The sequence below is a fragment of the Microplitis mediator genome, chromosome 2, assembly GCF_029852145.1.
Source record: "Microplitis mediator isolate UGA2020A chromosome 2, iyMicMedi2.1, whole genome shotgun sequence".
Lineage (NCBI taxonomy): Eukaryota > Metazoa > Arthropoda > Insecta > Hymenoptera > Braconidae > Microplitis > Microplitis mediator.
In genome coordinates, this window is record NC_079970.1 from 10,054,105 (window position 1) to 10,068,073 (window position 13,969).

General features: G+C 30.8%; 2 protein-coding genes across 2 annotated transcripts in view; both read left to right on the plus strand.

Annotated features, from left to right (window-relative positions):
- The first annotated feature begins 3,351 nt into the window (after positions 1 to 3,351).
- Positions 3,352 to 8,611, plus strand: LOC130678394 (cyclin-G-associated kinase). The gene is made up of 6 exons (XM_057485546.1): positions 3,352 to 3,642; positions 4,109 to 4,170; positions 4,252 to 4,837; positions 5,272 to 6,068; positions 6,142 to 8,019; positions 8,110 to 8,611. The coding sequence occupies exons 1-6, from the start codon at positions 3,519 to 3,521 to the stop codon at positions 8,215 to 8,217; spliced, it is 3,555 nt and encodes a 1,184-aa protein (XP_057341529.1). The 5' UTR covers positions 3,352 to 3,518; the 3' UTR covers positions 8,218 to 8,611.
- Positions 8,612 to 10,067: 1,456 nt separating this feature from the next.
- Positions 10,068 to 13,969, plus strand: part of LOC130678393 (uncharacterized) — a 73,172-nt gene continuing 69,270 nt past the window's right edge. Inside the window, exons 1-4 of the mRNA XM_057485544.1 lie at positions 10,068 to 10,367; positions 10,765 to 11,290; positions 11,363 to 12,381; positions 12,470 to 13,337. Coding sequence (XP_057341527.1) covers positions 10,835 to 11,290; positions 11,363 to 12,381; positions 12,470 to 13,337 — 2,343 coding nt within the window. The 5' untranslated portion in view covers positions 10,068 to 10,367; positions 10,765 to 10,834. The remainder of the gene's footprint in view (positions 10,368 to 10,764; positions 11,291 to 11,362; positions 12,382 to 12,469; positions 13,338 to 13,969) is intronic.

Here is a 13,969-nt window from a genome sequence, read left to right on the forward strand (position 1 = left end):
AGCAACATTTTTATTTTCCAATTTTTCAATTACAAAATCACTTTCTTTTAAGAATGATTGATAAATTTTTTTTCTAAATAAACTCATTTTATGATAGACTAAAATATCTAACTTAGTCGCCTGTAAAGCCGTTGAAAAATAGTTTAAATTCAAAAATTGTGGAGATTTTATTAATGACTGCTAGGGGGCACAAAAATCGACGTATAATACCGTAATTAAAGTATTTTACGTAGTTTACGTAAAATACGTAGGAAACTGCCCGTTACGCGTAACTACTCACCCCTGCTATCAGGGGTCATATTCAAAGACAACTGTACTCAATGATCCATAATAGATAAAATAGACTGTCGGTAATAAAGTAATACATAGATAAGACTATTCGGAAAGTCGATAACGAAGAAAATAAAACAAATATTTAAATATAAAGTAAAGAAAAATTAATTTTTGTAATAAAAATAATATGTTTTCATCACTTTTTACTTTGATAACGATTTAAAAAATCGGTCTGTCAGTTGACCCTGCGGGCCAGCCCCAAAACTTCCCGCTGTTTTCGAGCTCGCTGAACTCGAAAACATTATTGTGAATATATTTTCGAGCTCTTCGAGCTCGCAAATACTTTTGTATGCCATTGTTTTGTAAAAAACCATTTTTTAGCATTTCTTTCTTCCACGATATCTCGCGAACGAATTAACCGATTTTGATGGTTGAGGTGGCAATCGACGCGTTTTATCAAGTTCTGAAGCTGATCAAATTTTGAAATTGATTTATTTAGCCGTTTTTGAGAAATTTCAAAAAAACCAAGGAAAAATTTTTTTTTGAATTCTTTCGTCAACGGTTTCTCTTGAACGAATAAACCGATTTTGATGGTTGAGGTGGCATTCGACGCGGCTTATAGAGTTTCAGAGCTGATTAGATTTTGGAATCAATCCATCGAGCAAATTAAAAGTTATCCAAATAAAACATTTTCGAAAAAATTTTATTTTTGAAATATCTCTGAACGCACCCTACCGATTAAGTTCAAATTTCTACGGCCTCAAGACATTAACAAGCCGCGTCGAATGACACCTCAACGATCAAAATCGGTTCATCCGTTCAAGAGTTATGAATATTTACATACATACATACGTACACTCGGACATCATCGTGAAATTAGTCAGGATAGCTTCCTAGGACCTCGAAACGTCGACATCTGATGGAAATTCGATTTTCGTAAATCGGACCGAAACCAATAACTTCCCGAATTTTTGAAAATTTACAATTTTCTTAGCGGGAAGTTAAAAAAAATTTAAACGAGCATTTGTGTTAAACTTTTTATTTATTTAAAATTTCTCATGATGTATTGGTCTGAAATAAATGAAAAAAAAAAAAAATTTGCATAAGTAAAATGTTATTCCTTAAATGAAAAATTTTTTCAACATCAAGTAGATAGTACGTAACATTAACTACCGAAACTTGATAAAAAAATAAAAAATTAATTGCGCTGAAATATCGAACATATATTAACAATAACAAATAAAGCACTAAACATATTGAATGACGAATATTTAAATTTAAATCATATAAATGCAACCAGATGTAAAAAAAATAGTCAAAGACATTAATGTGGCTATTAAATTATAAAATTATAGATTCATTTATTGTCTTAATTAAAAAAAATTTATTAAATCAAGGCAGCTGTCACATGGCCCCTGAAGTGCTGAAAATGGGTAAAATTTGCGATTTCGGTCCTTTATTTTCTCCTATAAAATTCAATGTTTGATCGATTGAGCTCAAAATTGGTTTGCGAGTACCAATTGGTGCCCCAAATCAGAAGAGAAAACCGCAGGGAATTTAACTTCACATGGCAGTGGTCATATGGCCCCTCAAGTGCTGAAAATGGGTAAAAATCGCGATTTCGGACTTTTAATTTCTTCTACAAAATTTAATTTTTGATTGATTGAGCTAAAAATTGGTTTGCAAGTACAAATTGATGCGCCAAGTCGAAAGAAAAAATCGCGTTTGTTCTCCCAATAAACCAAATTAAAAATTTATACGCTCTTTTGGCTTTAACTTTAATGACTAAAACCAAAAAGGCGAATAATTTGAATTATAAAATCTTCTGGTATTCAAAGTATTTTTTCGATTTATAGCTTTACAATGAGTCTACAATATGATTGATAATAAAAAAAAAAAAACGTTCATAGACTCTTTTAGACTATATATATGACTAACACCAAAAGGGCGTATAAAAAAATATAACTCCTTTTGGAATTATTAACACGACATATTAGGTTCCATCTACATTAAAATACAAATTCAGTAATAATAAGATAGAAAATGAAAAACACCACTTCATAACTGATTTACATTTATTGTTTACCTTTAACATTTATTCCAGTTGCCTGTACTAAGTAAAGCTATATACAATTCAATCAACGATGTAATCAATGAAACTTGAAGAAAATAAAAATATTAAATAATTTCACAAGAATTTAGAGAAGTTATCAAATATATAGTAAAATTATTAAATAAACAACTGTTATATTTATTGTCGTAAGTGACGTTCTTCTTTATTGTCCCATATATTTTTTTTATATTTTCCTTAGTTAAGCAGTCACATTAAATGAATCTATTATTTTATAATTTAGTAGTCACATTAATGTTTTTGAATATTTTTTTTACATCTGGTTGCATTTATATGATTTAAATTTAAATATTCGTCATTCAATATGTTTAGTGCTTTATTTGTTATTGTTAATATATGTTCGATATTTCAGCGCAATTAATTTTTTATTTTTTTATCAAGTTTCGGTAGTTAATGTTACGTACTATCTACTTGATGTTGAATAAATTTTTCATTTAAGGAATAACATTTTACTTATGCAAATTTTTTTTTTTTTTCATTTATTTCAGATCAATGTATCATGAGAAATTTTAAATAAATAAAAAGTTTAACACAAATGCTCTTTTAAATTTTTTTTTAAATCGTTATCAAAGTAAAAAGTGATGAAAAAATATTATTTTTATTACAAAAATTAATTTTTCTTTACTTTATATTTAAATATTTGATTTATTTTCTTCGTTATCGACTTTCCGAATAGTCTTATCTATGTATTACTTTATTATCGACAGTCTATTTTATCTATTATGGATTATTGAGTACAGTTGTCTTTGAATATGACTTTGAGTAAACTTAATATGGATGAGATGATTAATAAATATATATTGGAGTACTGTTGTCATTGAATACGGTTGTCACTGAGTATAGATGTCGTCTTTGTGCTTGAGTAAAGAAATTTTGAGTAGAGTTGAGTATTCGCCAGCACGTATTCCTGTACCCCCACTATTCATTTTAGGACGACTTTTTCGTCGGGGCGACTATAAATGAGAAAGAGAAAAGAGGAGTAAAGTAACACAAATGTTGAATGTCAATGTTCTATACGTCAAAATTACAATATGGACGAACATCATCGGCTTGATGATTTTCAATCGTAACATAATTATAAAACACCTCTACTAACAAAATTAAACAAATAAATATGTCGGATTATTTAAAATCAGCATTTGGATATTTAAACGGTGGGTCTGGTACTAATGAATATGTGGGACAAGTGCTCGAATTAAGTAATGTAAAATTACGAGTAAATAGATTAATTGCCGAGGGTAAGTATTTACAATCCACTTTTTAAATAATATTGATACTATATAAAAAAAAAAAAAGAAAGAAAGAAAAAAAAATACAAAATTTAATTTTACAAATTATGCTGGTCACTTAGTAATTTATAAATCAATAAGTTGTATCAATTATTAATGTTTTAATCGTTATAATTATTTTTTTTAAATAGTCACTTGTCAATCGAACATTTTGATATATATTTTTATTGCTTGAATTATTACTAGATTTTTTATTTGTTATAAATTTTTAAAAAGTAAATTAAGCTATAATGATTGGTGAATTTTTTCCTTTATTCGTACACAATGTAATGCTCTAAAAATTATTAAATGAAAGTTTTAGTCTGTAGTTATAAATTTCTGTTTCAACTAATTTTTTTTTATTTCTTTTGTATCATAAAATATAAGCAAGTAATAAATAATAATAAAAACTAATATATTTTTATTAACTAAACAGGTGGCTGGGCGTTAGTATTTGCAGTAGAAGATATTGCTACAGGCAAAGAGTATGCATTAAAGGTAATTTAAATCGTTAAATAAATTTATAAAAATTAAACGCTATTTAGTATTTTTAATTTCTTAAATTACTCAAACTCATAGAGACTGATAGCAGTAGATGAAGAAGCAAATAAAAGTATTATAAAAGAAATAGAAACATTAAAAAAATTATCTGGGCATACTAATGTAATTCAATACTTATGTGCACAACGAGTTGAGCGGGAAGATAGACGTGGATGCGAATATTTAATAGTAATGGAATTGTGCCCTGGTGGTAATCTTGCTGATGTACTCCGTGGTACATCAGCAAATTCTATGACTCTACCTCAGATATGCCGTGTGGCTTATCAAATAACTAGGGCAGTTCATCATATGCACACTCAACAGCCTCAACCAATAATACATTTCGACATAAAATTAGAAAATTTTTTGTTTGGAAGTGATGGACTTATTAAATTATGTGATTTTGGTAGTTCTTCGACTCAGCAAATATTGCCAGACCCATCATGGAATGCTCAAAAACGTTCAATGCTAGAAGATCAAATGGCAAGATTTACAACACCTATGTATCGTTCTCCAGAAATGATGGATACCTGGAACAATGAACCTATTGGTCCACCAGTTGATTGTTGGGCATTAGGCTGTATTTTATATTCTTTAGTAACTCTTCGCCATCCTTTCCCTGAAGGTACTAATTAATAATAATAATAATAATAATAATAATAATAATAATAATAATAATAATAATAATAATAATAATAATAATAATAATAATAATAATAATAATAATAATAATAATAATAATAATAATAATAATAATAATAATAATAATAATAATAATAATAATAATAATAATGATAATAATAATAATAATAATAATTATAATAATTATAATAATTATAATAATAATAATAATAATAATAATTATAATAATAATAATAATAATAATAATAATAATAATAATAATAATAATAATAATAATAATAATAACAATAATAATAATTATTATTATTATTATAATTATATTTATTATAATTATAATTATAATTATAAAATTTTATTGTATTATTTAAATATTCTTTTAGGTAAATAATTTTTATTTTTTTTTTTAAATCTTTGTAGGTAATAAATTAGCAATTATCAATGCAAAATACTTAGTACCAACGCCAAATCCTCGATATTCTTGTATGTATGACTTAATAAAAGGATGTCTTGAGCCATCTCCTATAAAACGCATGACAACGTCAATTTTATTAGAAAGATTAGCAGCAATTGCTGAGTCAAATAATTTTGATCCTCGAGAACCAGCAGACATAGAAATAAAAGCTCCACCACCACCTCGGCCAGCTCCAACACCAGCAGCAGCTCCAGCTCCTCCAAGACCATCTCCACCAATTGTATCAGCACCTCAACCAATATCTGCACCACCTAGACTTGTTCCAGTATATCATCCGCCTTCAAAAGTTCAAGGAGCGTACAGTGCAGGTCTTTTTAGTTCATTAAAAGGTGGTGCAGGCAGTATATTTCGTAATCTTAAAGATACATCTAGTAAAGTAATGCAAACGGTGCAACAAAGTATGGCTAGAACTGAATTGGATGCTAGTTACTTAACTTCACGTATACTAATTATGCCGTATCCAGCGGATGGTATAGAATCAGCGTATCGAGCTAATCATATTGAAGACGTGCGAGCATACCTACTATCTAGACATCCTCCACCAGCTAAAATTCAACTGTACAATCTTTCTCGTGGACGGCCAAATGCTTCTCGGCTTCCTGGTAAACACATCGACTGCACATTTGCTTACTCTTCACCGGACTCTAATGCTCCACTTTTATCATCTCTCTATCAAATTTGTCAGGATATTTATAGATACTTAGATGCTGATTTTAATCACACAGTGGTCTTGTATTGTGTTGTAAGTTTATGTTTTATTTGTTATAAATTAAGAATTGAATTACAATTAAACTTTTGTTAATAATTTATTTTAGGATGGCTGTAGAGCGAGTGCAACAGTCGCTTGTGCTTTACTTCTTTACGCTGGTGTTTTATCTAGACCTGAGGAAACAATAACGTTTTTTACCACTCGAAGATGTCAACCACCTCAATTACAACCATCTGAAATGCGGTCAATAAATTATATGAGTATTTTACATTCTGGAGTTTATCCACATACAAGACCTTTAGCATTACGATCTCTAATATTACAACCCGTCCCATTATTTACTCGAGCTAAAGATGGATGTAGACCTTATGTAGAAATTTATAGCAATGGTGCTTTTGTATTTTCCACAAAAAAACTAGAATATGAAGAAATGAAATTATTTGATATGATGGAAGGAAAAGTTTGTTTAATTATTGGTGATGCTACTGTTCGTGGTGACGTTACTATTGTTGTATTTCATGCTAGACAACAGCTTGGAAGAGTTATTGGAATTAAAATAGCTTCATTACATTTCCATACTGGTTTTATTTCACTTAATGAAAGTATAATAAATTTCGATAAAAAAGATTTAGATGATACTCCTGAAGTTGGAGGACAATTTAGAGTCATGTTAAATATTATGGTTGGTGAAGAAAATTTAAAACCTTCGAGAATACCGGCACCATGGGAAGTTGAAGTATCACGTGATGAAGATCTTAGGCCTGATCCATTATTTAGTTCAACTTTAGAGATGGAAGAGACATTAGAAAATTTTAGGACTACATGTAAAAGTAAAACACCACCAAGACGACCATCTCCACTAATAATGAAACGTGAGCTATCAGAAGAAAATACTTCGGAACAAGAAATACCGTTACATCAAATAGAAGATGATGATGATGATGATGATGATGATGATGAGGAAAAAGAAGAAAAAGAAAAACAAGAACAAGAAGATAGAAAAATTGTTGAACCTCAATGTGACGATAATTTAATAGAAGCAGTTCTTTTAGACTTTGGAGGGTCATCATTGGGAGAACTTGATCAAAATCTTCCTTCTTTAGGGCTTACTCCAAAATTGAATATATTTTCAAGTGGTTCATCACAAAACCAAAATGATATATTTGGTAATTTCACTACATTCGATAATTCAGCGACAAATGAAAATACACAAGGAATTAATAAATCAGCGTCAAGTAATGTCTTGAAAAATAGCGGTGGTAGTAATTCATTAAAAGAGAATCATTCGGCTGAAAAAGGTGGTAGTGATTTTTCGTTTGATCCTTTTGGTGGTAATAGTTCAAATGATCTCTTGGGTAATTGGGGAAATACTGTAAAAACTTCTGGCCTAAAAACTCCAAATGAAGATAATTTTCCACGTAATTCAAGTGTACCAAATTTTGGAGCGCAAAATAAAGATCCATTTGCTAATTTGGCTGGTTCTTTAGGTGCAGGTCTTAATGCTTGCTGGAATGGTACACCACGTGATTCAAATACTCCACAATCGACAAGTCCAGCAACAGCTGGTACACCAGTTCATTCTAGTCCACATATGCAAAATAAAGCTAGTATGGTTAGTGACAATTTAGATTCATCAGTTTTTAATAATAAACCAGCTACTAAATCTGGTGATGCATTCGAAGATCTTCTTGGTAGTCAAGGATATAATTTCTTTAGTTCACGAAAGGCTGATAAAGACAGTCCAAAGACTATCAATGAAATGCGTAAAGTTGAAGCAGCTAAAACCATGGATCCAGATAGATTAAAAGTATCTGAGTGGTCTGAGGGTAAAAAAGGGAATATTAGAGGTCTTTTGTGTTCATTGCATACTGTTTTGTGGCCAGAAGCTGATAGGTGGCAACGATATGAAATGCATCAACTTGTTTCAGCTGCAGATGTAAAGAAAGCTTATCGGAAAGCTTGTTTAGCAGTTCATCCAGACAAGGTAATTATTGTTTAATGATATTATTTTTTATTGTTTCTTTCATTCCATTGTAAATTAAACTTCAATTAATTTCTTGAATTACTATTCCAGCAAGCGGGAACTGCCAATGAAAATATTGCAAAGCTTATATTTATGGAATTAAATAATGCTTGGAGTGCATTTGAAAATGACGCATCTCAGCAAAACTTGTTTAGTTAATTATAATAATTAAATGTTGATAATAATTTAACGAAAAAAAAATATTTAAATATTTTTGATCTATATATTTTTTTCGTTGTTTGTCTGATGAGTAAAAGACTCATTTGCCGACTTTGCGCACTCATTGTAATGTTATTTTTAATTAATAAGATAAAAATCTATTACATTCCAATAATAATATTATTATTAGTTGTAATTGTGGTATCTATCTAAATTATATAGTGGATATTTTTAGTGGTATCCGTCTACATAAAAATTTATGTAATTTAGTTTGACGCAAAAAAAAAAACTCAAAAATTATCTCAATGTCTTAAAAAAAAAAAAAAAAAATTATATTAATTATAATTACTTTCTGTCAATATATGTATATAATGAAATGTAAATTTAATAGATTCCCGAATATATGACAATATTTTTTGGGTTATAAGAATTTGAATTTGTTATTTAATTCTAACCATTAAATTAATAATCATTTTAGTTTGTTTTATATTACATTTTTAACTTCCCGCTAAGAAAATTGAAAATTTTCAGAAATTCGGGAAGTTGTTGGTTTCGGTCCGATTTGCGAAAACGATGATGTCCGAGTGTATGTATGTGTGTACGTACGTTCGTACGGACGGACGTATGTATGTAAATATTCATAACTCTTGAACGGATGAACTGATTTTAATCTTTGAAGTGTCATTCGGGGCGGCTTGTTATCTTGAAGCTGTAAAAATTTGAGCTTAATCGGTAGGGTGCGTTCGGAGATATTTCAAAAATAAAATTTTTTCAAAAATGTTTTATTTGGATAACTTTTAATTTGCTCGATGGATTAATTCCAAAATCCAATCAGCTCTAAAACTTTATAAGCCGCGTTGAATGCCATACCTCAACCATCAAAATCGGTTCATTGGTTCAAGAGAAACCGTTGACAAAAGGATTCAAAAAAATTTTTTCTTTGGTTTTTTTGAAATTTCTCAAAAACGACTGGATAAATCAATTTCAAAATTTGATCAGCTTTAGGACTTGATAAAACGCGTCGATTGCCACCTCAACCGTCTTAATCGGTCAATTCGTTTACGAGAGATCGTTGATTAAAAAAGTAGTGAAAAACGTTTTTTTTTGGGACATCTACAAAAAAATTGAATCATTCGATTTCAAAATCTAATCAGCTCTAGAACTTAATAAAACGCGTCGATTGCCACCTCAACCATCAAAATCGGTTAATTCGTTCGCGAGATATCGTGGGAGAAAGAAATGCTAAAAAATGGTTTCCTTGAAAACAATGGCATACAAAAGTATTTTCGAGCTCTTCGAGCTCGAAAATGTATTCACAATAATGTTTTCGAGCTCAAGGAGCTCGAAAACAGCGGGAAGTTTTGGGGCTGGCCCGCAGGGTCAACCGATAGACCGATTTTTTTTTGGAGTAACACCCAATTATAAAAATAAAAAGTAGAAGAAATGACGATAATATTTTTAAAAAAATTTTTTTTAAATTCGATTTTATTGATTAAAAAAAATCTTCTAAAAGTACTGTTGAGGTCATGTCAAGGACAAAAAAATCCAAGTGTTGTACTCTCAGCCCCTCCCGTAAAACTAATTTGATTGGATTTTTATTTTTTTTTCGTAGTAAAAAAAAAAAAAGCATATGACGATTGATTAAAAAAATTTTGAGTATATATTGAAAGAAAAAGACAGTTTTTCTTTTCACTAACTATTACATAATTGGTTTTCATTACAAAAAAGAACTTATTTTTATGGTAGTTGTGAAAAAAAATGATTGTTATTTGTTGATATAAACCGCAACTGGCCACTAGATCAAAAGTATTTCTATGACGTTGGAAGACTCAAACACGCACGCGTAGGTTCTTATCTAAGGGCTGGACCGCTCAGATATCTGTGTCGCGGGATACAGCAGACAAGGGTTAAAATTTAAAGGGAGGGGCTGCCCAAAAATGGCTGACACGCACGACACAGAGCGTCCGAAGGAGGACGAGTAACACTTAAAATCTTTTTACTTTTCATCGTACTGACCAATTGACATTGTTTAACTTTAATTGAACGATGTTTAGCTGATCGATAGTTATTATGTTTAAATTAAAGAGTTATCTGCGGGGAATTCTTAGACCACCTCCGGTAACTGTAGTTCTAATCACCTGTGTTGAAAGGTAATTTTTACTTTTTATATCTTATCATTACTACTGTAGTAAAATTGAAATATTAAATATAGATTTTTCAATTATTTTATTTACTTTTTATCCAAGTTGTTTTTAAATATTGTTTTTTGTTTCAATCTATACGAAGTCAAAATTTTTTTCTTATCTTGACAATGTTATAGTGGGCGTCATGAAAATACCCGAGAGAATTTGAAAGCAGAAGTAAACTCTAATTATAAATTTATGTACACATACGTAGTTTTGAAATTTTGTTTACTTGGAGCGTATATTTACCAAATAGCTTATTAATTACTTAAATGATAATGTTAAGAATAAACTTATAAAAATGTATATACATTTTTTTTTCTATTTATAAAGTTTATTTAAATTTTTATTGTTTGTTCTTTAGATTAAAAGTCAGGCGAGATGATGTAGCACCAACAAAGTAAATTAATTGACAAGTTAAGGAGACTGAGAAAATGCGTGGTGTCTCGCTGAGGCTGCTATTACTTTTATTATGGGTAATAAGTCTCCGTTTACCAAATTGCTTAGGAAATGCTAACAAAACAGAAAGAGCTACTAAAAGTCGATTAAGATCATCGCAGCCTCCTTGGCGCTTAGTGACATGTCTATCGCATTCTCAGTCTCCAACGAGAACGGATGTCCAACAAGCATGGGAACAAGCAAGACTAGAGTCTATTTACAGCGAGTTGGAGATGTCTTATATAGAAGGACGGATGACATCAATAACAGACCCACAGTCATATCCGTTAGCTCTTATTAATAAATTTTGTACAGTTATTGAAAATAGTAAAGTGATATTAAGTCTTGTGATTGGTGGTGGTTCAGCAGCAAGATTCTTAATAACAGCTGCTGCTTCGCTTAATATTCCATCACTCTGGTTACCAATGACGCACCGAGATTTTCTAAGACAAGTTAATAATTTAATTTGTTATTAAGTTTTACTTGACATTATTTGTAATTATTAATAATAATAATATTTATAGGGTAAACGTGGACGTTTTGAAACGCGTCTTGGTTCTGGTTCTGAACAAATAGGTGCATCAGCTATTGCTTTAATGGAAAAAGCACACTGGCATGCATTTACACTTTTTATTGACACAACATTACTACCAATTCATCACTTTGTACCTAAAAATCATGATAAATTACTGCCACGAAAAATAATTTATCTGCCGACTAGTGAAAAGAGTCTTAAATTAAGACTGAGAAAAGTATCTGATGAAGGTGGAAGTGGTAGTGTTATTGTGTTGGCTTGTGATTTAAATGGAGCTAAAAAAATTCTTTATATTGCAAATAAATATCAAATGCTCAATGGTAGATTTTTATGGTTGTGGCTAGATCTAAAAGCAGAATTAAGACCGAATGAACCGAGTTTAATTAGTTCTCATATTATGTACAGTTCTGCTTTAACATCAGTAAAAATAGAAAATAATCCATCAGTTACTACAAGAATGACAAGACACACTGGTGGTTTTTTTTTAAATGATGAAACTCATTTACCTTCACTGTCTAATTTAGCAAATGACATTCATAATCTTCAAGAATACCGATGGCAGCATGAAAAGCCAATAAAAAAACGTGAAGATAAAACATTTGTGTTTGATGATGATGAAGAGGCGCGTATAAGTGATAAAAATCTTAATTCAAAGACTTTTATGCCCGTCGGTATGCTTGCTCTTAGGCCATCGAGCATGAGAATAGCCGCTGGTGATGCTATACTATCACGAATGTTAAGAGAAACATCTCAAGCACTAGATAATACTTTTTTGGAATATAAATCGTCGTTAAATCGCTTGAGGGATACGCAGATAAAAGATTACTTTTTTCCCACATGTTTTTTTACAACTGATAATTCATCAATTCCAGAGATAAAAGAAAATATTTCTAAAAGCTTGACGAAGAAATTGAGAGAATCAATGCGTCAGATATCTCACGATAAAGCTGAATTTCAATTATTAAATTTACAGGCCTTGCAATTTCCGGGTAATAAAACGCAATTGAGGTAAATTGTATTTTATTATATTATTATTCTTAATAGTTTAAATTATTTAGTGAGAATGTTTTTTTAAAATTATATATTACTATTGTAGGTGGACTAAAGTTGGTTCCGTGAGAGGTGGTAAAGACGTTAGACTAGATACAATAACTTGGCCAGGAGGTGGAATTGTACCAGCTTATATGGAACAAAGTGGTGAAAAAATAGGAATGCCATGGTATCAAATTGTAACTGCAGTAGCACCACCATTTATTATGGTTACAAATCTGCAACAACAATTATGCTTAAGAGGGCTACCATGTCGAAAAGGAGAGACAATAAAATGTTGTTATGGTTTTACAATAGACTTATTGTCATTGATTGCCAGAGAATTAAATTTTCGTTTTGATTTGTATGTTGCACCTGATGGTCTGTTTGGAAGAAAAAATGGTCTTAATGGAACCTGGAATGGTGTGATTGGAGAATTATTACATGGTCGAGCTCAACTGGCTTTTGCACCAATAAGTGTGTCAGCAAGACGAGCAGAAGTTATTGACTTTACTATACCTTATTATTTCAGTGGTGTTAGCTTTTTGGCTGCTCCAAAAACAAATTCCCATATTTCACTATTGGCATTTCTTTTGCCTTTCAGTACTAATCTATGGATTGCAATATTTACGTCACTCAATATAACTGCAGTTGTAGTAGCACTTTTTGAATGGCATAGTCCGTTTGGATTGAATCCTTGGGGCCGACAGCGTAATAAAAATTTTTCAATGGCCTCAGCACTTTGGGTAATGTGGGGATTACTTTGTGGACATCTTGTAGCTTTTAAAGCACCCAAGTCATGGCCTAATAAAGTTCTTATAAATGTATGGGGTGGATTTTCTGTAATATTCGTAGCCTCTTATACTGCTAACATCGCTGCTCTTATCGCCGGTCTTTTTTTCCATTCATCAGTCAGTAATTATCATGATCGTAGTGTAAGTATTATTTTATTACGTACATATTTATATTTTAAGTTTGTTCTATATAAAGATGGTGCAATTCTGATTGGTTGTAAACTCTTATGAAGTCAAATTATTGTTTTATTAGATCGACATTAATAATCAATCGTAGCGCGCTATGATAATAGTCCGAGTCCGGAGCTACGTTTTTTTTTTTAAGTGCATGTGGAAAAAATCATAGTTCCCCTGATGAAAATTTTTCGGACTTCTGTCTGAAAAACTCAGTTCTAGAGTTCTAAGGACTTTTTCGGACAAATGTCCGAAAAATTTTCACCAGGGTCAACACAAAAAAAAAATTTTCGCGCAAGAAAAAAAATTCTATGTCGATTACAGACCTAGCTCATTGAAAAATTCGATTTTCCCATTTAACCCTTTCCCGGTTTGGAGTTTCGAGGAATCTCGGTGTGAGCTGCGTGGGGATAAAACCAATCACAGTTCTTAGTAAGGCTGTATGAGTATCGGTTCAATCGTATTAGTGCATACATGCGCCCCCTTCTACTATTTTTTCTGCTCCTTCTCTACTAAATAGGCTAGCGTTCTCTCACTTAAAAACGAAGACGGACGATCCAAATTAAGAGTAGGGATTCAAGGTCAACCGGGAAAGGGTT

Excerpts from the sequence above, each read along its gene's own strand:
- LOC130678394 (XM_057485546.1), top strand. The coding sequence starts at position 3,519 with ATGTCGGATTATTTAAAATCAGCATTTGGATATTTAAACGGTGGGTCT. Across the intron at positions 4,171-4,251 it reads GCAAAGAGTATGCATTAAAG|AGACTGATAGCAGTAGATGA; the intron begins GTAATTTAAATC and ends TCAAACTCATAG. Across the intron at positions 8,020-8,109 it reads TAGCAGTTCATCCAGACAAG|CAAGCGGGAACTGCCAATGA; the intron begins GTAATTATTGTT and ends TTACTATTCCAG.